Below are 26,690 nucleotides of genomic sequence, written 5' to 3'. Positions count from 1 at the left end.
TTCAACAAAGATTTTTTTATTGTATTTTATGTTTACAATGACTGTACTGTATGTTTACATGGCATTCATGTGGGGGGATGGCATGATTTTTTTTTGGGGAAAGGTGACTGGAGGAGTGCCAGTTGCCCTCAGGCCATCTGTTTCTGTGTGTGTGTGTGTGTGTGTGTGTGTGTGTGTGTGTGTGTGTGTGTGTGCGTGTGTGTGTGTGTGTGTGTGTGTGTGTGTGTGTGTGTGTGTGAGAGAGAGAGAGAGAGAGAGAGAGACCCTCTCAGCAGGGGGTCAAAAGTGGGAGGTCACGACCCCGCTGACCCCGTGGGATCGGAGATCATCAATCAACCGGAGGCTGGACAGAGCAGCAGGAGGGATGTGCTCTCTCTCTCTCTCTCTCTCTCTCTCTCTCTCTCTCTCTCTCACACACACACACACACACACACACACACACGGGATACAGTAAAACACACTCTGCCAGTCATCCAACATTGCTTATTGAAACTGAATGCCAAGAAAACATATACGGTCGCATACATGAATGTATGTGTGTGATTAGTTTGTTCAGATCCTCTCCTTGTTCATACTGCACCTGATGCCAGTGCAGGAGAGATGAAAAGTAAAGTGAATACATCGGCAACTCTTTCCCTCTGTGCTGTTTACATTTTATCCTGTTTCTTGCTTCCTTAATCTATACTTGTAAATAACCACACACACACACACACACACACACACACGCTATCGGGGTTATCAGCCAGCACTTGCAGAGCGACAGGCATGCTTTTTCTCTCTCCTCCCACAGCCCTCCTCCTCCTCCAGCCTGTCCCGTTGATCAATGAGGAAGTTCTTGGGCCTCAACTATTAATCAGAGCCTATCGGCTATCTGTCTGCCGAGCCGACCAATCACGGCCCACTGACAGCTGGGCCATGAAAAATGTGCCCTGGTGGACTCAGAGGTTAGAAGTGGGGGAAGCTTGCGGGGCCCTGGATGAGAGGAGGGCGGTGACCGAGCACTTGATGTCATCCGAGTCAGGTCACGGCTGCCCAACTGCACTTTATCCTGCTTTACAGTGGATGCTTAACATCACATTGACCCACCCTGCCATAATATAAGCCACGCGCACCAACAAATGCAGGCATGCAAATGTATGCGCATCTGCCAACAAGTGCACAGCTGCACAGCCACTTGCTGTAGCAAGCTAAACACACGTCGTCTCCAGCGCCAATGTCTGTCTTACCCGCCCGCTTGACTAAGCCTCACTTGGAATGAGGAAATCTGAAATAAAAGGATGGAGAAGGTGCTCACCGAGGCGAAAGGCCGGGCCCCGATGCCTAACGATGAGGTCTCTCCTCACACCTCAAAGCTTCATCAAGGCGCCAAGCGTCTCTCTTCTACATAATCACCGCTATCCATTCACATCTTATTGCCATGATTCGATTATATCTAATGCTATTATACTGCTCCCCATCTCGCTCTCTTCCCCTTTGTCTGCCTCTCTCCAACATCATGGATTCCTAGCAGATCTTATTAGCGGGTGATGTGGGCCAGGTCTCCGACTTTGGATTGATGAAGCTTCAGACTTCTCTCCTTTAATCTTCCTGTCCTCCTCCGTTCCCTTTCTGGATCTGTCCATCCATCATTCCCAGGGTTGGCTGGGCGGAAGAGTATTAATCCCTCCGTCCCATCTCTCACTCCTTTGGACAGATGAGACGGTAGGAGGGAGGAAGATGAGGATGCGAGGGGGGACCGGGAGGGGCGGAGGGTAGGGGACCCCAGATTGCTTTTCATAATGTTTCTGTAGCATTGTGGCAATAATTTGGATGCAGATTTTTTTTTTTTCCATCGTAGGTCATCATCGGCGGTTTCTTTGATGGCACCAACAACTGGACAGGTGCAAACGTGTGGGTGATTACAATGCACAAAAAGGGTTGAGAAACCATCTGTTTAAGAGCTGTTTCAAAAAAATAATGCTAATTTATGGCCAGTGACATATTGATTTAACAGTACTTTATTGTCGAGGTTGCACTCTGCAGCTGTGTTGACCTGCATTGCATGACTCCACCACCATACACTGAAAAAATGGTGGATTGAATTGATTCTATTTTTTTATTTTTTTTTGAAGATGAGCAGTAGTCTACTTCTAAAATGTATCTGGATCCAGACGATCTTATTTCATGCAACCACTTGATGAAATAAAATGGTATTAAATTCAACACACGTAACTCATACCTTATTAGCTTCTGCAGTAATGAGTCGTCTGATGTGTGTAAAAATAAGACATTCCATCCATTTTTCGATGCTCCTCATCTTGTGGGGTCTCCAAAGATGAAAAACCTTTTTTTTTTTTTCCAAGATCATATTTATCATTGCCTCACAGACGCTACGGTGGTTTACCTGCCTGATTTCCATGCAGGCCACGTGTCGCCGGCGCAAGTAAATGTGAACGCGATTGAAATATACGAAAGACCTCTCATTATAATACAATCCAGTTCTGCACCACTGTAAACCACGACCACAGTAATCCGTAGTACCAAACTGCACATGAAACTATTGATTCGTGTTGCAGACTGCCCCTCACACATAGAGTAAAAGTAATCAAGTGAACACATCGGGACATTTAATAAGTTGAGTCCTTTTAGCCGCAAGACTTCCAAAATGAGTTGGAACAAACAGAGTCGGGAAAAGAAATACACCTCACAGAGCAGCGGCCGGGGTAAAGCCGACCTCCTCCATCCATGCCTGTGCACTGACAGGTAGATTAAGGGGCGTGATAGATGCCCCTCTCTCTCTCTCCCAGCCTCTCTCCATCTCCTTCTTTCCCTCCGCCCTTTCCCTCACCGCCATCCATCATGGCGGCTGGTGTAATTGCGGCTGCGTGGGGCTGGCAGAAGGAGCCTTCATCCATCTCCTTAACAACAAACAGTCATGAGGACGGATGGTGCTGCGCTCCCCAGTTAATCTCCATCTATAAGCGGCAGGGAAGGGGATGTGGGGAGGGAGATGAAGAAAATAACAGAAGGGAGAGAAGTAGTGCCGTCTTACCATAAACAAAAAGAGATGGAGAAGGGGGGGTAGGACAAGGAAAGATGGTGGAGGAAAAGGTCAGCGCTCCAAAATGTAGAAAGAGGGGAGAAATAACGAAAGAGTAATGGCTCACATGGTGGCGAGCGAAACGAACTCTGGAGGAAAAGTTTGCAAACAAGCTGGATAAGAGTGCATTTGAGGGAAACGCGGAAAGCCGAGCAAAGTAGGGGCCCAAAATTTATGCCCGTGCGGCCAGATGACCCAGAAACTGGAGAGGCGCAGGCTCATAAAAATGCACTCTGTGCGCCCCCCCCTCCCCACTCCCCCCTCCCGCCTTTGACTGCCCCTTAACTTTTACCCTTCTCTGTTTCGTTCCCTCATCTTCTCTTTCCCCACTCACCTCCACTCCCACTCTGACATGCAAGCGCTGGAGGGTCACAGTTCTCTGATGTTTTGGGTGGTTGTGCAAGGTTTTCCAGAGGTCACAGCAGCCATATTTTCTTAATGGCCAAGTCACCGAAGTCAACTAGGCTGGGTGGCCTTGCGCGCTACTTCTTCTGTTGCTCGTTCTCCGAGACTAAACACAGACGCTTCTTGAGTTGCTGACTTTGCCCTGATTGAATGGATTCACATCTTTGGGTGTTTTAGTTTTTGTTTTGTTTTTTTTGTGTCAACAAAGTCAGACAGCAGTGCAATATCTTTTCCATAATGATGTCAGTACAGTCTGAAATCATATCATTATATCCGGGATCAAATGAAATACGTTAAGTCTTACAGGTAAGCATTCATCACACACACACACACACACACACACACACACACACACACACACACACACACACACACACACACACACACACACACACACACACACACCATGACCTATTTGCTTGCGGAGGGCATCACCTGCAGGGTGACTCAAAAGTGTACAAATCAATGACGAGGATAAGCAACTCGGATCATGGATGGATGTTATGAGCAACTTGGTCTGTGTGTGTTTTGTTCCGCATTGCTTGCTTTTTAACGTGAATCTTCCCAAGTTGGGATCTTCAGTAAACGTCTGCTGATGTTTTGACATGTCTCAGAAAGGAGTTTGGAACCACTTTTAAAAACACCATCTTAACACTCCAAAGGACACTTATGATCGGTTACTATTACTTTTATTTTCTCAAGTGGCATCAAAACAAAAATAACATCAAAATGTACACGCATACAAACCCAAACCTTAACAAATGCATGTTATTTAGGTAAAATGTAACCTCACAAATGTCATGTTCCATTTATAGTACCTTCTTTTAAAATGTCAATCGAGGAAGAAATTTACATCATTTTCTTTGTAACATCGTAACGACATCTCCCAAGGTTGCAGGTTTACAGAGCCCAGATCTTTGTCCAAGCGTCATGATTTTATTACAAAATTAAAGGTACACTTGCACAGATTACAGATGCAAACTAAGAGCTGTGTATCTTTACAAAGTCGACATTTCTCACTTCAATGTCAGGGGGTTCTTTTTCATCATTGTCGAAGCGATGTAAAGCTATCTTGACGCTCTCAGCGGAACGAGATTTACAACCAAATTATTAGTGCCGCGTATGACGATTCGGTGCAGTGACTGCAAACTGCAAACGCAATTCTCAACATTGTACAATAAACAACAGAGTGCAACATCTAATCTAAATTAGAGATGTCAAACTCAAGTCCTAGGTGCCATTATGTTATGTGGGCCAGAAAAGTAAATCAGGTGCCAGTCCTTCTAAATCTGTATCACAATTGCAAAGTATCTTCACTTTGTCTAGCGTTACAATAATACAAACATTTTTTTTTGTAACCAAATCCCCTCTTTTTTAAAAAATAAATAAAACAATAGTTGCACAAGTTTTTTCACTTGACATCTGATTTATAGACTAATCATTCATCATTTTGTTGTTTTATGCATACATTTATATGGTTTTGCAGTCATGATCCTTTGAAGGAAACCAGGAAAGTGTCCCCGTGAAATCATCTTTGTCCAGACAGAAATGTTGCTCAAAGTTCATGTTTGTAGTACCAAGGGAAACAATACACTTTAGTTTTATTTTTTTAACGACAACACTAATTTGACTGATGAAAAGGCAGATATGTGCTTTATTTCTTTCTTTCATCGTATGTGATGCCGACGCTGGTGCTCTTCGAGACACCATCAATCAGATGTGTTTACTTTCATCACAAACTTATCAACAAATGTTGTACCAAGGGCGCTCTCATTAACATGTAAAAGGAGGTGTCGTCCCACAGGCACTGATGTGATGAAAAAAAAACAGTTTTTACTTTGGAGTGTTTGGCATGTTAACTCAAGTGATCTACATCAATGGTTTGTTAGTCAAAGTGGAAATGACTAATTGAAACACAGGATAGGGAGATATAGAAAGACAGATGGAAAAACATGAAGATGGTTTGAAATTACAAACGCAGAGTCGAACCTGCTCGACAACGGAGTGCGACGGAAGTGAATTCTTTTGATTCAATGTCAACAACTTTTTTTATTCTGTTAGTACCGCAGGCTTGGTGTCGGAGCGGCTTGGGGGACTGTGGTACCCCCCCAGCCCCCTCCCATCACCCAACCCCCTCCCAGGGAAACCAGCAACCTGCAGAGTAAAAAGACCCCCTGGCCTTTGCTGCATGAGACCTTTTCGGCTTCTCCAAGCCACCCCATGCACGCTCTAACTTCATGCCGCCCATGGTGCCGACGTGGACCGGCAGCCGATTGAAGTGGAGCCGCCCCTTGGCCCCTCGCAGCAGGAGCGGACAAAGAGGGACGTTTTGAATAATTATTATGTAACTGACGCGTCATTAACAACACAAGAGTTTTTTTTTTTTAACACGTGAGGGTGATATGTCCCCCCGGACCCCCCATGTTAAGTGAAAATAAAACATTGACACCACGGAGGGAGGACCAATTGGCAACATTTGCGCTGCGTCACAAGACTGTTCACTTGAGGATATATGCGGACAATAAAACACTTTGAAAGCTATTATCAGCCTTTAAATTCCACGTCAACGAGCACACTTTGACTTTATTTATGACATACGATGTATGCCAGCCTTTACCGCAATTAGCTTCCTAATGAGCTTTTAAATTAAATTGGCCCCGGAGCACACAAAACATGACAGATTGCATCATTTATAATGTGATGTGCACGGATCATGCCCGAACAAATAATCACAGCTTCTTATTAGCAGTTCGTCTTCTCTCACGTTAAAGTGGACATTCATCATGGCGCATGCTTTAAAAGATATAAGGAGTTATCTTGCAGAGGACGCGATTAAAAAAAAAAAAAGAAAGAAAACGAGCGTGGGGTCTTCTCTGGCGTGATAAGCGGGAGGAGGAGTAAACGAGGAAAAGGAAAAGGCGGAGGGATTGGAGATGAGTGGGAGCAAGAGACCCCGTCGCGTTTTGACCCTCCGAAACCTTCCCGCACACCGCCACCATCATCACGCCTTCTCCTCCTCCTCCTCCTCCTCCTTCTTCTTCCTCTCTTCTTGAGACCGAAAACACAATCGCTCATTCCCACCCTTGACATTTTGCAGCCCGTCGCCGCCCGCTGCGTGGACAGCGAGCACAAGGACGCTCGCTCTCTTTTGGAAGCTTTCCGTCTCTTTTGGACCCTTCCCGACAGCACCGAGCATCCCGATCGGCTTGAAAGCGGGAGCGAGCGAGAGGCGCACCAGGCGGAAGCGAGGATCTCAGCCTCTGCTTTCTGGACTTAAAACACGACTCGAACACAACCGGCAGCTATTTACGTTTAGGTGGGATATTTTATACCGCTATCGTTATTTTTGTGAATTCTCTTGTGAGTAGCCTTTGATAGCATTTAGGCTATGGAAGCGTTTATTGCCACTGTGCACACTGTAAGCCCCCGCTCGCCCCCCTTCCCCCGCAGGATGCTATATGTCTTTATTTACGAGCTCGAAATGCCATCTTTTTTTACGTACATGCTATAAAATGCAAATACACTGACTGCAAAGAACACGAGCTGCTGTTGAATGTCTTCACATTTCTTCCAGGGGCACAGAGGCTGAGCCTGCTGGACTGTAGCCGGGCAGTGCATCATCATCTTGGGGGAAGGACCGACTGGCGAGTCGCATGGAGAAAAGGGTACGTCCGTGCTTGCACTCCCGTAATGTGTGTGTGTGTGTGTGTGTGTGTGTGTGTGTGTGTTTTATTTTATTTTGGGTGAGTTGCACCAACACTCGGCATGGCTGTATGTGAAAACTTAATGAGAAGCTAGTGTAAGTTGAGGGGTCCGTTGTTTTTCAGTGGATGGCTCTTCTTTACGAATGACAAATGGATAGATGGAATCCTTTAATGCAGTTTATTAAAAGGGGGGGAAAAAAGCGTCTACACCGCAGCACAACTCTCGTAACAAAAATCACTTCCTGCTTCTCTTACTTTAACAGCCAATCAGAACCAATCAATATAAAAACATGTCTAAGCAATCATTAAACAACAGAATATAATTTAGGAATGCTTAACATGAAATAATATGATGCTCAAACATAAAATGATAATTAATAATATAACATAAGCTTACACTAGTTCCTACTATTTCCCCGCCCGAACCCGAAGGCCCTGTGCTGAAGCGCTGATCTAAGCTACCGCAAATTTGGCTTTTCGGTGTTATGATGAATCAGTGTGATAGTAAACCGCTGGAGCATATTTAACTTTTAAGGCAGCCGGCCACTGTGTGGTTTACAGTTGGCTGCATTGGTGTGCGGGGATTTGTTGAGTTTTCTCGTGAAAATACAATGTTGGTTGTGCGGCGGTGCAAAATACACACAAGGGTTAGATCGTGTGGGTCATTAAGAGGAGGAGAGCAGGGGCGGCTGTTCAACTCAGTAAGTAGGTCACTTTTTTTGCTACACTGATTCAGAGGCATGGAGCAGGAGAAGTGAGGCTGCGGGCTGAGACCTCACAGAGGAGGGGAGCAATTAGAGATGGACACACACACACACGCACACACACACACACACACGCACACACACACGCACACACACACACACGGAAACGTAAAACAGATTTTTTAAAAAATAAGTGTGATCTAGTTTGTAAGATGGTGTTGCTTTTGCTGCCAGCGATCATGAGTTAAGATCAAGATGACCACCAGCGTCCGTTATTTTTCTTCATTTTTCTATTTTCACTTCTTAAGAAGATCTTCTCATCGAATGGATAATTCCTTTTTTTCATTTGAGTGGTTTTCACATTGGTTGTCTATTCTCTCCACTTTCGTATAACGCTTTTAAAGTTCATTTGGTGGTTTATGACACAGCCCCGGCCTATTTTGCTGCCGCACGAAAAGACTTTTAGAAGAGTTTATCTCCATTTGAAATTCATCACATGAATAAGTTTCAGCAATTGTTCATTCTTTAAACTCCAAGCCATTACTGTTCAACAAGGTTTAAAATGAGAAGTATATTGAAGTATACCTGAAAAGTTGAGAAACCAACAAAAAAAAAAAAAAAACAACGTCCGCCTGGTCAAAATTGCAAATACATCAAAGCGTTGTTATTTTCCGAGAAAGATGATTGTTGTAAGAACGTTTCATTTCGAGAAGCCATCTCACATCTTAGAATTTAAGGAGACGTGATTATTTCTTCTTTATTTGCAGCCAACAAAAGAAGTTGTTTTTATTTCACTATTCAACCTGAACAAAGTGTTTTTGTGGGAGACAAATTAAGTTCTCCGAGATGGAATTACTTTTCCCCGCTTCTTTCCTCCGCCGGCGGCGGCTGGACCTTTTAGAGCCCCATTATCTGTTAAAATAACACAATTACATCTCGCAATGAAAATGTTGTCTTGCCTCTTGCAAGCCGTTTGTCAACTCTGTGACTTAAAAAGGGGGGAAATTTGCGGAATTTGTCATCTCGGCCTTTTGCGCTTTGATCCACTTGATGCACCGAAACCTGATCGGGGTCATGCGTCAAGAGAGACGCGCAATCCGATAGCGCTGCTTGTGTTAATAGCCAACCTCCATAAAACTAGGAGGTGTCTCGGACCAGGGCCTCAGAGCAGGTGCTTTCTGTGATCCCGCTGGCCATATGGGACTATGAAACAATTTGATAAGCCATTTAGGACAGTGCATTCCCAAAGTGGGCCCTATTTTGGGAGGCCTTGCAGATGGGCCGGTGAAGTTGTGCGATCCGGCGTATGTGGAACCTGCAGAAATATCGTCACATAGAGAAGTGAAGGGAATATTTGCCAGTTTTAATCACATTGAAATACACCATTATGACCAGTTGCCTAATCTGCTGTGATCCAAGACAAGGGCTAAAAGTCTTCCAAATGAGTTTGGATTAATTTACATACCGGTACGTTAGTTACTGTGCTTGTTGTTTGAAGTGATATTGAAAATTCCCGCAGTATAATCTTATTAAACTAAGGAGGTTGCCAAAATATGATAAACTCCTCTGTGTATGATGCAATCCAGGTCTACGGCATTGCAAACAGTCTTCCTAAACCAGTGGTTCTTAACCTTCTTCGAGGTACCAGTTAATATGCACATTCACCGAACCCTTCATTAGTGAAAAATACATGTATAATTTTTTTTTTACAAATTCAAGATATAAAAAAATGCATTTATTAAAAACAGCAAAAGTAAATACAACTTCAAGAGATAAGCATACTTTTTTTTTTGTACGACGTACTAACACGATAGTTACACGTTGATTACTAAGCAAACTAAATTTCCCGCAGCACTGATTGGACAAGCACTGTCATGTGATCACCTACAGCCAGTGATGGCCAAGCGGGCGTGTCATAACTAATTGACATGTTGAGTCGGGTGTGTCTTAACCTCCATGGCAGAGGCTCCGTCGAACCCTTGAGACCGATTCAACGAACCCTTAGGGTTCGATCGAACCCAGGTTAAGAACCAGTGTGCTAAACATATCGTAAAGTCAATACATTTCTGACAGTGTCAATAATTAAATTTTGTTTCCAACCCCTGTATGTTGTCACCGAATAGTGTTTCTGTACTGTTGTCTTTTTGAACCAGCTACAGGTGAAGGCAAAAAGGCATTTTATTTATTTATTTATTTATTTATTTTTTGTGAATGCCCTCAGAATGGCCGGTCTTTACGTTAACCGGGTTAACCTCAAGGTTAGTGGCACAGATAATGGATGGGCGGTCATTGTTATCTATTTTTAATATCGGTGAAGGGATCATTTCCCTCACTGTTCCCTCTACAACCACAGCGTGCACTTCCGTGGTAAATCATCACCTCTGTGGTAGCCCACGGGGAGAAGTCCATCACAGACGTAAACTACACGAAGCAGATCATAACTTTTACGGCGCGTTTAAAATAACGCTGAAGTATGGGAAGAAGGGTGTCCGGGCCAATGGAGCAGGTGCTGTCTGTCGGTGTTGTGATCTCACTTGCTCTGCGGGGACCGTGACAGGAGTCCCTTTAATCTAGCTGGAAGAAAAGTAGATGTGCTGACCTGAGCAGCCTCAGAGAGGGAAGCTGCAGCCGAGCACAAATGAGCTCACTAGCGCAGAGAAGGAGCAGGAGAGGCGGGAGCAAGGGAGCCAAGCACATGTATATTGATGATACCTTGGGTGTAAGTGCCGCTAAGGGAATGCTTGTGTGAGAATGCGTGTGTGGCACACAATTGCTACAATTTTTCAGGGCAAAATAGCAAACCTCTGCGAGGTAGTACATTACCAGGGGTGTTTTTGACCGGCCACTCAAATCTGACTTTTGCTATGAAGCCCCGTTTTTTATTTCGAGATCTCAACCGCTCCGCTGTTGTGTCACATTCAGGAAGTTGTTGTCAACGAGGATCCAAAAGGGGCTTAAGAGTTAAACAGTGCACAAAATGTGATTTTTATTTATGCAGCATTTGTCTGGCTCGATGCAGCACTGCCGCAAGGTGGATAGAAAGTCTATAAAAAAAATGTTTGCACTGTGGTTGAGAGGAAAGTAATTTCATCTGTGCTGTATGTTGCACATAGAGCATTTTTGACAATAAAGCTTGACTTGACTTGAATTATTTCAGAGGAAAAAAAAAGTATGAAGTTTTATTTTGCTCAGCGCCTGGAACATTTGTTTCTTTATGATTTTATACAAACATGCTGTTTGAAAAGGAAAAAGGACAATTTCAGTGTTATTTTTTTCTCCCCCGTTCACTTTACTTTTATATTACTTCACATCTATGTTTGAATATTTACGGTCTTGTACAAGCAAATGCAAACGACCATAAAAGCGGAATTCCAATAGTAGAGGAATACATTTGTCATTCCAGGATATTGCTGATACATATTGTAGAGATGCTTAACTAAGCACATTTAATTTCTCAATGTCTTTATTAGAACACATTTGAAAAAAAAACACGAAAATGGACATTCCACAGTTAAACTGACATTTGTGTGATGAAAGATTGGCATTCATGTTTGTATATTTTATGGGCCAGTTGTTCAAAAATGTAATCTGGATCAAAATGATACCGATTTGGAAGTGCAATTTTTTTTCAAACCAGGATCGGTTTAATCTGTTTTACCCTGATGATGGTTTTTCAAAGCAATATTAGGTTCGATCTCCCTGATCCAGAAACACCATTTTCAAGATAATCGGCGCATGAAATGGGACAATGTATCACATGAGTATTGTAAAAAAAAAACATGCAGGTAGAAGAGCCAACATGGGGTCACTTTACTTGTTTTTGTTTTGTGACAAAACACCAAAGTAACAAACGCCCACCTCTATTCAAGATTTCTTTTATGATTCCTCGCCTGAACCGCAAAAAATAACAAATATATTAAAACAAACACATTGTGGATATTTTGAAGAAGTCTTAAATTAAAACCAGGCAAAATGTCCAAAAGTTCAAATAAACAATGTTATTTCTTTGAAATTAATATACGGTGATGAATGACATAAATTGAAGATATCATTTTAGTTTGTACTTGAAATGTGTTTGGGGGCTTATCTCGTGGGGAAAGAGAATGTTTATTTGTATTTTATTTTTGATCAAGATAATCCTGTCTGTTATTTATGTATTTATTTATATATCTATTTATTTACTTATTTGATCAGTCAGAATTATCCACACCCTACTGAAATATTTAGAACGTTGCGACTTGATTGATCCAGATTCAAACGTGGATTACATGATCTCATCCGATTTCAGAATCTTTTCCCTTTTGAACAACTAACTCATTTCCAACATTTGATCCAATCCGATCCAAAATCCACTCAGACTGAACAAGTGGCTTCTGCCGATGAAATGTGATATCGAGCCATTCCCAAGGTTCCCAATAAACACAGTAAGGGCAAAAATGAAATCAAGACAAAATATTGACCAACTATATTAAGTCGAAGGAAGCGCTCTGAACCTCAAATACGGGGTGCCCACACTTTTTTTGACTGAAGAGCTCCTTTTCAAGCAACCAACCTCCCACGATCGACCCTTTGCCGCACGTGCACGCATACACAGACGCATGCACGTGCGCACGTATGTAATAATGAGCAACAGCTACAACGACCCCTAACACGAACAAAAAAGAAAAAGAAAGTACATCCAAGAGTTTGTGAAAAGGAACTCAATGCCTACCTGACCCTACTCACAAAAAGTGAGGGACATTTGGCTTTCAGGTGAAATTTCAGGACGGGCCTAAAATGCATTCAAACCTGAACTTAATGTGATCTTCTCTCGGCTTTTGAATGCACATGTCCAACTGTTAAATGTTTCAGTACTTTTCGCACAAATTGCTCTTCTTAATTCACAACAGGCTACTCTTGAATCAACCATTAAATGTCCAGGTTCAATTAGAGCCGGTGCTTAAACAGTCGTCCTCATCATGCTGTTCACATTTTGACATCATGAGACCAAGACAACACCTCACAATGTATCAACAGTACCTTGCCATTGTGATGCTTCAAATAGGACGTTCTCAGACGGAAGTGGCCACTGAGCTTAGAGTGTCACAGAGTGTCATGCAGAAACTGGAAGATGAATGGCACTCAATTCCAGGCACTTTTAATTAAGGGAGGTGAGAGGCACCCAAGTGTCACGCCAGGCCATTCAAAACCGTTTACATCAGCGTGGTCTACGTGCTGGATGACCTACAAGGGCACCTGACCACACGAGCAGGCACAGACATCTCGTCTTGCATGGGCCAGGGAGCATTTACGCTGGACGAGGGACCGGCGGGCCTCAGTGCTGTTCTCTGATGAAAGTCAATTCACGTTGAGCAGAAATGACGTTGGAGACGTCAAGGTGCGCGTATGTCAGCCACTGTTGTCAGCAGACGAGCTTTTGGTGGTGGCGGTGTTCCAGTGTATGTCCAGTCGGTACAGAATTACCGCACACTTTGTGAATGGTACAGTGACAAGCCCATACGATTTGAATAACATGATTCATCCATTCATCCCACTACACGATCGACTCGGGCCAGTCTGCGGGCTACCGGTCGATCGTGATCGACTGGTTGGGCACCACTGCTTAAATACCAAGTGGAATGGAACTCTTTTCTGCTGTTTTATTTTGGCAACAGGCAACAGGCTACTGTAAAAAGCTCGTAGTGAACTGAGATTTTTGCACAATACTGCATTTATATACTGCAATACTGTCGTGGTTCTTAACCTTGTTAGAGGTACCGAACCCAACCAGTTCATATGCACATTCACCGAACCCTTCATTAGTGTAAAATAAAAATATGATTTTTTACACAAAAAAAAACGCATTAATTAAAAACTGAAAAAATATAAACACAATTAATTGTTGTGTAGAAGTTGGATTTTTAAAATTTTTTTTTACTGTGCACAAAATGAACTATTGTCTTTATATATATATATATCACACACACACACACACACACACACACATATATATATATATATATATATATATATATATATATATTTATCTATCTGTTTGTTTGTTTAATTTGTTTAATTTACTTATAACATTGAACAGAAGCACATTATCCCTGGTATAAAATGCCCATGCCGTCCAATGCCACACGTGTCTCATGTTCGCTCTATTTGACTCTTATTGTGTCCCAGTATGAAGATCTGGTGCACTACTCGGGGACGGAGGGCATGTCGATGGGGGTCTACGGGGAGGATGTCAGACCACTTCCTACCCCTCAGTACGGAGCCCCCATCCCCGATTCCCTCAAACACCACAAGGACCAGATCTACGGGTGCGTTCACGTGTTTGAAATCCTATACGGGATTTATGAAAACACTTGAAACCGCCGTGCGCACTTGAAGCGCATTAACATTCAGCCTGTGTTTGTCTTCCCTATGTGACATTTACAGCTGTCACTTTCATCGATACTGTGCTTTCAAATGACTTCTCACACCTCCCGTGAATGTATGGCGTTCACGCTGTGTGTCAACTGTCACCGCGTTTATGTTGAAGTATGTTAACTGTTTGCCTGTGTGTGCAGTCACCCACTGTTCCCACTCCTGGCCTTAGTTTTTGAAAAGTGTGAGCTTGCCACCTGCTCCCCCCGAGACTCCTCCTCCCTATCGGCCACATCCCACCTCCCCGGCATGACAAGTCACAGCGACGTGTGCTCCTCGGAATCCTTCAACGATGACATTGCTGCATTTGCTAAACAGGTGAGGGGCAACTCTGAGAGCCAACGGACGGAAAAAATGTCAAATGCAAACCGGGCTCATTTTGACGCTGTTTCGCAGATTCGTTCAGAGAAACCAATATTTTCTTCAAATCCTGAGCTGGACAACTTGGTAAGACACATGAATGGTTTTTGGAGAAGAAACATCCCAACGATATGTCGCACTTATCGTCAGCTTTCTTTTTTTCATAGATGATTCAGGCTATACAAGTTCTTCGCTTTCATTTGCTGGAGTTAGAGAAGGTTGGTTGACCACCCGTTGTTCACCCGCACATTTGAGATAAGTGCAGAGCAAACATTTTAGGTTAAAAATAATTATAATGAACACAAATAGGGCCAGGACTGTTTTTAATTGAGATGCTGCGGTCAAACGGGCATAAAGGCTTTTGGTTTGTTGGGATAATTTCACTTTAGTAGTCTCAATGTTATGTGGACTGTACATGTGAATATTAAGCAATAGTAGCTGAAAAGTCGATCTTGTATTCTTTCTCAAAGGTGCACGACCTATGTGATAACTTCTGCCACCGTTACATCACCTGTCTGAAGGGCAAAATGCCCACAGACTTGGTCCTGGATGAACGGGAGGGAGGCTCCAAGTCTGACATGGAGGATTTTAACGGATCCTGCACTAGTTTGTCAGAACAGGTGAGACATGACACAAAGTGAGAAGACGCAGAACGAAGAGGAGGAAGGGGAACCTGACATTTGTCTGGCCAATGGCTCTAGGTTTCATGACTCGCTGATTTCACCCCTCCTGCTCTCTCTCTGATTCTGCAGAATGCGTCGTGGTTACGAGAGCCAGATGAATGTGCCACCACTCCTTTGGGAACCCCAGGCACCTGTGGTTTGCCTTCGCACAGCACAGCGGACAACTGTAGTGATACAGGTGCCCTCCTACATGCAATACGCACACACACACACACACACACACACACACACACACACACACACACACACACACACACACACACACACACACACACACACACGCACACACACTCAAAAAAAAAAGAGTTAGCTATGAGTTAGCTCATACCTGTCAACCTCGGCTAATAGCTGCCCTTATAAGTGATTACGATTCCCCTTACAAAGCAACAAAAACCCGTACAACGGCTTACCGCGCATGCGCACATCATGCTTTATCAATCCGACCGTACGCAGCGATGAAAAAAAATATACGATTGAGGATTACTTTTGCTGGTTTGCCCTGACAACAGTAGCGATCGACGACGACATTGTCGTTGGCTACCAGCAGGTGAGACGATCTGGATTTGGGCCAAAATGGTCTTTGCGAGATCGGTTCACAATTGTTTTTTTTTTTTTTCCATATAAAAGTTGTAGTACGCCGTACATGATTTGAAATGATAAAAAAACGTATAAAATACGTGGAAAACGTACAAGTTGACAGGTATGTTAGCTCAACTGTAATGTTCACCCATCTTAGGCTACCAGTATTTACTGACTCGACAGGGACGGATAAGGCATAAGAAAACCATTATTTGTCTCACAATGGAGAAATTCCCAATTTACAGCAAGAAAATTATGAAAGGGAGAAGTAGAAGAACAAAAAGTATATAAATAAATATGAATGATAAAATGTTGATAGAAGCATATTAAAAAAGGGTGCGTGGGGGTGAGTCCAGGTTTTCAGGTCTGTCTATTCAATAGCCTGACAGCAGTCGGCAGGAACGAGCGGCGGTACCTCTCCTGATGAAGTTGGATGTTGTGGCGTCGCTTTTCTTTGAGTTGCAAGCAATCGTCTGTCAAGTTCCCCCGCCCCTGCCTCAGTTTCTGGCACTTTCTCACATTAGGTCGGTACTTTCTCTGCTTCCAGGCGACGGCCTGGACACAGGAGTGGCCTCCCCCAGCACAGGAGAAGAGGACGAGTCTGACAGAGAGAGGAGAAACAACAAGAAGAGAGGCATTTTCCCCAAAGTGGCCACAAACATAATGAGAGCATGGCTCTTCCAGCATCTAACGGTGAGGCATGCTTTCAACCTTTTCTGATCATTATTGCTCATATGAATGGCGAACACCGACAATGGGGCTTGAGCAAATAAAAAGATGATTGCTGAAGGAGAGGATTTTTAGCCTGTAGGTGCAGCTTTACTGACACGGCTGGAAATACTGGAGAGTGGAGCAAGGGGAGGTCAGTTAAATTCAATGAAGACTCGGAGATGAAGCGATTATATGAATATGCTTGCGACTGAATAATTGCGGAAGTGAAATAAATGGGGTGAGTAATTGTCAGACCAGGCTGTAAGATTGGTAATTAGTGACTAAATGAGGCAGGTCAAATGTTGCTTCCCTTCAATTGTGCCACTGTGCGTGTGTGTGTGTGTGTGTGTGTGTGTGTGAGTGACAGACACACACACACACACACACACACACACACACACACACTCGCGCGCATAGATTTGTGTGTTTTCGAAGGGTGAAAATAGGAGAGCCAGGTCATCAGTAGTTACCCTGAGATTTCCCATACTGGTCTTCATTCTGGCTATAAACTAAAACCACTAACCAGCCCACAGAGCCTCCTGCTGTCGAGACGACTGAAATTAACTCACATTTGTAAAGTAAAAAAAAAAAAAAAAAAAAAAAAGCCTTGTGATGTTTCCTTTAGCTGTGTTGTGTGTCCTTTTTCAGCACCCATACCCATCGGAGGAGCAGAAGAAGCAGCTGTCACTGGACACGGGTCTGACCATCTTACAGGTCAACAACTGGTCAGTGTACTACCGATCAATACACCCATTTGACCGCTGCGGTTTTTCAATAATCACTCGGCCTACTTGAAATATATGAATTGTCATTTCTCCAACGCACGGGGTCGTATTATTTGCCGTCAACCATAAAGCCGGCTTCGTCCGCGTTGTTTCGCTTGTTAAAGCTCTGCTGAGGGGATTCTGTCGGATATAGATGTGAATTAAATCAAAGTGCGCCGTTTTTATGAGAGGGCAATGAAATCTAAAAATAAAGCCGGTTTAAAAGGGAGACGAAACATCCCACTAAGCATTTTGGTCCAGGAGCGGCGGTGCAGTAAATTGGACTCACACCCAGTTCATAAAACTTGCATAGCAAATCAATATCCAATATTCAAATTATTTACAGCAAACCCCCATGTCCTGTAAACCCTTTACAGGGCACACGTTGAAATACCTGAAATTCCAACATTTTTGCTTGGGGGATAATTCAAATACAGTGATCCCTCGCTATTATTTATCGCGGCTTCAGTGCATCGCGGATTTTTTCAAACATATTCATAAAAAAATAAAAAACAAAAATAAAAATAATTCATATACATGTAGTACAGTACTGTATATGTTGCTCTATGTGACTCGCTGTTGTTTTGCTGACTTTCGCAGCTTCTTGCGGACCGTTTGCGGACTTTTTACAGACTTAAAAAACAAAAAATATATAAAAATATTTTTTTTTATGTTTACTGCATTTTGTTATTCATAAACTAACCTAATTTATATATGTTTAAATCTATTAGTCTACAGCATTAAGTCATGTTAATGACTTCAAGATGTACTTCTACATGCATGTATACCATTAAATTTGGCCTTATAAATATTATGTACATGTACCTATATGGGGGGGGTCGCTACTTCGCGGATTTTCATTTATTGCGGGTGGTTTTAGTCCCCATTAACCGTGATAAACGAGGGATTACTGTATACATATTGTGTCCATTCAATCGCAACTATTGCAATAATTATACTTAGCAACTTTTTTTGGGCTCGGGACAAGCATGCGATTCTGAAAGTGGTCTCCATTTGGAATTTTTACCCGGCAACTATGGTGCGTTACCTTGGCAATAAAGGGCTACTTTCCAAGGCTACCATCGTTTTTAACAAAACACATTCAGATTCAAAACCTTGATGGATTCACATAACCGCACACGCACACACACACACAGAGCCCGACCATCTCAGCAGATCAATCAGTTGTCACAGCGTGATCAAAACAAGCTCTGTTCAAACGTTGATTTACTTTACCCTCTGAAAGGGTTAAGTGGTTGGAAAAGGGAAAAGGTTAACAGTTTCTCTGTCAGCCTTTTTCCTCCCCAAGCGGACCCCCTTCCATTCTCTCGGCACTCTTTTGTTTCAGGTTTATCAACGCCAGGAGGAGAATCGTTCAGCCCATGATCGACCAGTCAAATCGCTCAGGTTCGTGTTTCCAAGTCAGCCAGCGTTGGCCGTCCGTCCCTTTTGGCTGTGGACTGAGGTTGTGGATATTTTGGCCCCCGACAGGTCAGGGTGGTCCCTACAGCCCAGAGGGAGCAGCTCTTGGTTACGGACTTGACGGACAAGCCCACCTCGGCCTCCGAGCAGCAGGTAAACTACAACGTCACGGACGCGTTGATGACTAAAAGCCATCAGACAAATTCAAGCGCGGTGGACTGTGGTTAAAAAAAACACACTCTGAATAGACGCCGTAGTTTTTCCTCAAATACAGAAATGAGTTCTGCAAGTAATGATGACTTTAATTTTTATTTAACGACATGTCATAGAGTGCACGCACTCTGTTTTCAGACAAATTCAAGCGCGGTGGACTGTGGTTAAAAGAAAACACACTTTGAATAGACGCCGCAGTTTTTCCTCAAATACAGAAATGAATTCTGCAAGCAATGATGACTTTAATTTTTATTTAACATGTCATAGAGTGCACGCACTCTGTTTGAGTCAAGGATTGAGCGTACATTGAAGCGACTTTTTATTTGGTCTCTACGACTACAATAAATAATACATTGACATTTTCAACAGGAAATAATCTGAAAGCCTCCTTGTAGTAAAATAGTAAAATGTACAAATGTTAAGTGATATGGATGTCGTAAAATACAGCAAATCCGGCAAAAATAATGCCGATTAAGCCGATAAGAATGTCTCTAAGTGGACCAACTTATTTCAACTCTGGCAGAAGCATAAAAATGTGCATCGCTGCCATCGGGCGGAATCCTCATACGTCTAAAATCAGAGAAGAATGGGGAAGATTCGCTTTTTGCTGGGGTCGGGATGAAACCTTCTATCTAAAAATTGGGGCTAATTTCCTAATTTTTCCCCCCTCACACGTATAACATTGGTCAGTCCATACATATGAGCAGGGGCGAAGCGACCATGGACAATTTGGGGAAAATATGTTAATTTTCCAGTAGAGAAGAATGGGGAAGATTCGCTTTTTGCTGGGGTTGGGATGAAACCATCTATCTAAAAATTGGGGCTAATTTCCTATTTTTTTCCCCCCCTCACATATATAACATTGGTCAGGCCACACATATGAGCAGGGGCGAAGCGGCCATGGACAATTTGGGGAAAATATGTTGATGCCGGATTATGCCATCGCGGCCGCTATCAGACAACCACTAGAAGGGAAAGACAGCAGAACAAAAGCCACTTTAGGGTGGATCTGAAGTGCCATTTGATAGTTGAAATAATATGGAGCAATCATTTGGACAACAGCCACAGTTAGCACATTCTCCCAGGACAGCTCCAACTTCCACAACAAGCTCATGTGTCTGTACTGTGTGTATATGGGCGTTTTGTCATGCCAAAGTGGTTGGCGTGCTCAAATTGTGACCCATATCCCTTCTCTGCCACCTCATGCAGGTCTTCAAGGGATGCCGTCTCTGCAGGGGGACTACTCCGGGGCTCTGCTATCCCAAGCAGCCTATCCAGCCCACCCAGGACCTTCCATCCACCCCTACCCGGGCCCGCACCCGCACGCCGCCATGCTGCTTCACCCGCCGCCACACGCTCACACCACTGAGCCCCTCCTTGCACAAGGACTGGACATCCATGCACACTAGCTGTGGAGGGCGTCTGTGTGTGTGTGTGTGTGTGTGTGTGTGTGTGTGTGTGTGTGTGCGCGTGAGATGATTTCAACACACTATTTAAAGAAAACAAGACTAATTGCTCCAAGAGTTTACATTCCCTACCCAAAGACAATGACCTCAATGTAGCTCTCTCTCTCTCTCTCTCTCTCTCTCTCTCTCTCTCTCTCACACACACACACACACACACACACACACACACACACACACACACACATACACACACACTGGTTTAAGCCATACCTCTCTCCGAGTAGAAGTGCTTCCTCCGCTCCCATCGCCTTCACTGTGTCCTGTGGATGAGACCAATGCTTTAACGTTGATATCCCGCCACGCGTGTTGTTGGACCACCGCAAGAGACGATTGGATGACAGACCAATATTTATCACCAGACATGTTTTTACACTACAAAGACATTAACTGGATGCGCCTCGATCCTGTGACCATGCCTTCTTCAAGCTCTGTCTTCCTGCACAAGTGACTGCCCAGAAAACACACACACACACACACACACACACACACACACACACACACACACACACACACACACACACACACACACACACACACACACACACACACACACACACACACACACACTTTTCTCCCACTCTTTATTTAAGGCTTATCTGAGTTTTTATTCTATTTTTGTATTTATGTGAGCCACTCACGGCAGTTGCAGTTTGACCCACGCTTGTTTGAAATCTTCGTTGCTCGTCCTCAGCATGAAGCTAAACACGATGAATGACTTCCAGTCTGCCTCGCTCTCATACCACTTACCTCCTTAATATGCCAACGGGCGTACGTTGCACGAGCGCGCGCGCACACACATACACACACACACACACAGACACACGTGCACGCGCACACGGTGGAGACAAGCTCTTCAAGCTTTTGCATACGTGTTGTGTGTCGCAGCAGTGAGACGGGAGCTGCAGCCAAAGGACTTTAAACACTCTGCTCCCGATCAACTCTGCTCTGCTCGGACTGCATTGAAAAATATTTCTGAATGAATGATATGGTCAAAGAATTAAAATGTTTTTTTGTACCACATGTGGATGGGTCATTTTTCTGTGTGGACTGCACTTATTAAACACTGAACTTATCTCGACACCAAACAAATACAAAAATGACAAGCTTTTTTTCCCTGCAAAATTACAGCCTTTGCTTTGTGAAAATTGCATCGCACTACATTGCAAGGTCCATTTGAATTCTTTTGAATTGTTCAGCACGACTCAGGGCTACGCGCCTGTTAGCATACAGCCGTTAGCTGGGGACGCTAACCACCAAGCGCGTCAGAAGAGGAGACAGCGGAAAGCCGTCAGGAACCAACAAGCAAGATCTGCCCCACGAGTTCTCATTCTAACAAAAGCTCTCCATTGGCCCAGCAGTATGTCGGGTGGGATGAGTGCTGTCGCACTGCACGAGACAGCCAATTTCACCCCTGGATAAAATGTCCCTGTTTGGATGCTTTGATGACAGAATGTCACAGACATGCTTTGGGAAGTCTTTTAATTGGAATACTTGTCTATCTTTTACATCGTGAGTCCAGGGGAAGGCTCTATCTCTCAAATAATACGTCCTCACGCGTTCCTCTCATAAAGAAACGTGCATTCACCCCTCAAACCTAAAGAGCCCCCTCAGACCTCACCCTGCCCCCTAGTGGGGCCTGAGGCAGCAGGGGGGGTCAGGGGTTGCAGTTCAAACTGAGGTCAACAGGAAATGACTCTTCTCCCTGGTACCGAGGTCCCGACCTCAGCGCCCCTACACCTCCCTTACACAACGTTCTCACTCACTATTTTACCGCCTCACTGTAGTGCCTGCTTGCTTGTCCCGATCCAAAAGTTTTGTCCGCTTGCTTCAATCAACCACAAAGGTCATACAGGATATTCATGTCATAAAAATGATCATTGTCGTTTTAAGCTACAACTGACAGCTTGCCCTGAAAATCTTCAAGCAATAAAATGATTGCAAAAATATTAAATTGATTGCATTGAAGGCTGGCTAAACTATATGATTGTTGTCAACATTTCAGTCTTTTAATGTTAGTGCAATAAATAAAAATACATTGAAATAATAAAAATCTGTCATTGTGATGGAAAAAAATTATGATTTCATTATCTTAATTTTTTTTTTTTTTGCACAACCTTTTGTCACTGCAATGAAGAGATTGAAACTTGTATACTCCCTATGGCATGTCTCGAGTTTGAAGCATGCCTTCTCCAAGCATGCAGCTTCTCCCATCAAGGCTGTACAAAATTTAGATCAGGACTCACCGAAAGTCACTTTAGAATTGTCCCATGAATTGCTTCAAAGCCATTTTGTGTGCGTTTTTAGCCGTGCGCTTCATCCTGTTTGAATCCCCAGGACCTGCGGTACATCCCGAACCTTCGAACAAAATGCCTTTCTGGCCTTGAGAATTCATTGTAGCCTGCACAGATTTAAGACACCTTGTTCCAATTGCAGCAGCAAAGCTGTTCGACAGCATAACCGAGCCTCCTCCAAAGTGATCTAGTGCAGTGTTCTTTCCTGCCTCATTTTATGCACCCTTTTACATGAGATGATGCGATGTGCCGGAAAGTCATGTTTGTTTCTTCTGTCCAAAGGACATTCTCCCAGAAGCATGGTGATTGTCCACAAATAATACGCCAAATTCCAGTCTCAAGTTATTTCAGCAACCATTCTATTTTTTATTTTTTTTCCTGCATGTAGTTCGAGTTTTTTGTTCGCCTGTGCCTGTGGGCAAAGTAAAGAACGCTGTGCCTACTGTGAAACAATGAGCCAGCTCTGTTTTGTTGCGGGACTACTTTGCTGCATTGGGCGCAGAGTGTCTTCAGTCTGCGCTGTATAAAATGAAACAAGGCATCCTGGAGTGAAATGCGCCCTATGTCAGAAAAGCTCCCGCCTGGGTCCTCCAACAGCAAAAATCCCCCAAGAATGGCTGAGAATTAGACATCGGACTTTTTTGAACTGCCCGTCTTTAAATCCTGATCAAAATCTAAAAAAAGATTTCAGTGACCTTTGTTTTGGGGTTTTTATTTCTTCATCAGCACTCATTCCCAACCCTCCTATATTTTGTTCTTCTACTTCTTCCTTTCATAACTTTGCTGCTGTGAATTGGGAATTTCTCCATTGCAAGACTAATAAAGGATTTCTTGTCTTATCTTATTTAAGTATCTTAACTCATTCACTCCCAAAGACGTTTTTAAACGTCTTTTCAGACTTTGTCTAGAATTGGCTGGTACTGAATGAGTTAATAGCGTGGACTATAGTTTATAGCTGAATCATCCGTCATATGAAAAGGCAACGTATTTTCCAATATTAATCCAGTGAAAGCACTTTGTATCAATATCCATCTGTGAGCTTGCGCGTCACAACTCGGGAATTTGTCTTGCACTGAAAACTCAAAGGATAGTCAAAAACATTGAAATTATTTTTCCATATCAGTCGCAATGCATCATGGGGTACATTGCTTTTCTAGTGACCATCAGTCAGTCACTATTTTTCAAGATGCAATGTGGGCACTATGTGGGGGACAATCTCTACTCACTGCACATTTGAACAGCACAACAGATTCATTATATAGGGCGCTTTATTAATGTATGTGGCGTGATTCTGAGTGTGTCTATTCGATTCTATTCTATTCTAGAGCCACACTCCACACAGACACATCTGATAAAATCCTCAGGAAATAGTTATTAGCGAGGAAGTAAACCTGAGGTGAACCTGATCTTTTTAAGTGTAGTGCTCGGTCACTCACGTGTTGTATGAGTGTACGTTGGCCAGGCGATAGATTGATCCCACAACCTGCCTTGGACACTGCAGCAAATGAAACGTTATGTGAACAAATGGAGGCTACTCCAGGAGGAGGAGGAAGGTAATGAAAACTATTCATGGTTGTTGTCGCATATTGTGTGCATGTGTGCGCCTGTGTGTGTGTGTTTTGCTGTACAAGAAGGTGAAAGGTTATTGGAATGGGAATCGAACTCACTCACTCTGAAACTTCCAAACAAATGGCAAATCAACAGTCAGATTCTGTATTTTTATTTCTTTGAGTGCGCAGCAATTCTCCAATTGCGAATGACGTTCCATCATTGGTTTGAATGTAATGCTTGGCAATGGTCTGTATGTAATGTGCATGGCCGATGTTTGAGGGCGTAAATAGGTGCATGTGTGTGTGTGTGTGTGTGTGTGTGTGTGTGTGTGTGTGTGTGTGTGTGTGTGTAGAGGGCCTACTCTGTTGGTCATTAATCATTCAATTACATACCTGTCAAGAGTTCAGACAAGAGGGAGAGGAGGGTGAGGAAGGGACTTCAAGGGAGGGGGTAACTGAGGGAGTGGGCGGTGGATGGAAAGACTAAATGAAGAGATGAATGCAGAAGGGAATAGAGGAAAACAGCAACAAGGAGTTGCATAAAAGAGAGAGGTGAAAAAGGACAGGGCGGAGGTTTCGAAAGCAAAAGGCGCTTTATTTGTGTGAGTGTGTGAGTGAGTGTGTGTGTGCGTGCAGGCGGCAGGGGAAAGCTGTTGGATGGTGACAGCCGTTGAAAGATCACAGTGGAAACGGGCTCGTCCACGGTTTATGTGGGATGGTCCCACATCGGCCTCTTACGACTCCTTAGCACGACAACTGTTTGCTTTTTGCTAATGCTATCATGACCGCTTCAATGGCACAGATTTGATGAGGGGGAAAAAAAACACATACATGATGCTGATTATCATCATCGGAATTAGTGCTTTGGTTGACTCCGTCTGACCTCATCTTGTGCTAAACTGAAGGCCTGATATTAAAATCACCGGAGTGTCCCTTCATCGCTTTGGGTGTATGGGCAAAAGTTTTTCCTGAATTCAAATGTCATATTTCCCGAAAAGATTTTATTAATGTGCAAAATAGGGAATTTGAGTCACCCATGAATTTTCATTTATTTGTGATGAACCATTGCCCTCTGTACAGTAAAAGTTTGTAAGCGCGCGCACACACACACACATACACACGCACACTCACGTGGATGTGTGTGTTATGCAGTCTTCACAATCGAGCTGCAGTACCTCAGATGCCTTAGGGCACAGCCATCTGTGGTAACCCCCCCCCCCCACACTCCCATTTTACACACACTCTCGCTCATACACACACAGTCATATATCTAATTCATGAATGTGGTGAGTATTTTAGACGCACACTCATGTATGCATAATATATTGCATATGAAATATATGGTGGGGCGACCATGCGCCAGTCTTGTTCTGATCATTCATTCTCATTCTCCTTTTAACACATCCTTAAGTTTTGCTTGTGTGTGTGTGTGTGTGTGTGTGTGTGTGTGTGTGTGTGTGTGTGTGTGTGTGTTTTGCCAGCTGTTTCGGTGCTTGACATCAACATGCAGGCAAAAAGCCAGATGTCTCATTAGGCAAATTTGATTGGCTTGGTCATTAAGAATTCAGCGATAAGATGTTTCCATATGCGTGTACATTGAGCTGTTTGTGTGTAACATTTACATAAGTGCCCCTGCGTATAACTATTTACATGTGTTTGTGCGTCATTTATGTGCATTCATGAGGATATTGGATACATACATGCTGTTGATTACATCGTGATTGATAACAGAATTGCAATGCAATGTGTTTCTAGTCCTGGTACATATATTTTCTTTTCCAAAATGACTTGTTGGGGGCAAATGTACTTGTTCCAGAGGTAGGTGGAGAGCAGCTGAGTGAAGCGGGGTGGTGGGGGAGTGGGGTTGGTTATGGTCTGGGGTAATCATGTATGAGTTTTTAAAAATTATTATTTTGCGTATATGTTTGTATGTTTCTGGTTATGGTCTGGGGTAATACTGTATGAGTTTTAAAAAATTATTATTTTGTGGATATGTTTGTATGTTTCGTCTTCATGTAATGAAATGTACCAAACCGAAGCAAAGCCGTTTAACCCTTTCAGGAACAGCGGTTACCACAGTGGACAGCTAATCATGTTATCAGGTTACTTGGTGCATGAAAGGAATTAAGTAATTTCACTTGGGCTTTTAGGTCCATTTTATGTCTGGACTCAATTTCAGCATTATCACATGCGCATGGGTACAGCTTCCAACACACTACTTGTCGACCTACCTGCTGTTTATGAATTAATTCTCACTGGAAATACAAGTACAATACCTTGGCCCTCCCACCACTGTGTCAGCTTGTCAGCTGACTCAGGTGGTTGGAACATAGCCGCCATTCTGACGC

General features: G+C 43.4%; 1 protein-coding gene across 2 annotated transcripts; it reads left to right on the top strand.

Moving 5' to 3' along the window:
* The first annotated feature begins 5,991 nt into the window (after nt 1-5,991).
* Nucleotides 5,992-21,521, top strand: meis3 (myeloid ecotropic viral integration site 3). 2 transcript variants are annotated; one of them, XM_019861529.1, is made up of 13 exons: nt 5,992-6,800; nt 7,059-7,149; nt 14,058-14,197; nt 14,476-14,621; nt 14,700-14,750; nt 14,831-14,881; nt 15,134-15,283; nt 15,416-15,524; nt 16,473-16,618; nt 17,285-17,361; nt 18,749-18,807; nt 18,892-18,975; nt 20,245-21,521. In XM_019861529.1, exons 3-13 carry the CDS (start codon nt 14,059-14,061, stop codon nt 20,442-20,444), a joined length of 1,212 nt encoding a protein of 403 aa, XP_019717088.1. In that variant the 5' UTR covers nt 5,992-6,800; nt 7,059-7,149; nt 14,058; the 3' UTR covers nt 20,445-21,521. The 2 variants fall into 2 exon arrangements, with proteins under 2 accessions (XP_019717088.1, XP_019717087.1); XM_019861528.1 differs by having other exon boundaries at nt 6,281-6,800; nt 14,447-14,621.
* Nucleotides 21,522-26,690: the final 5,169 nt, after the last annotated feature.

This window comes from Hippocampus comes, unplaced genomic scaffold (assembly GCF_001891065.2).
Source record: "Hippocampus comes isolate QL1 unplaced genomic scaffold, H_comes_QL1_v1.1 scaffold122, whole genome shotgun sequence".
NCBI classification, from domain to species: Eukaryota; Metazoa; Chordata; class Actinopteri; order Syngnathiformes; family Syngnathidae; genus Hippocampus; species Hippocampus comes.
This window is presented reverse-complemented; position numbering and strand designations above follow the sequence as displayed.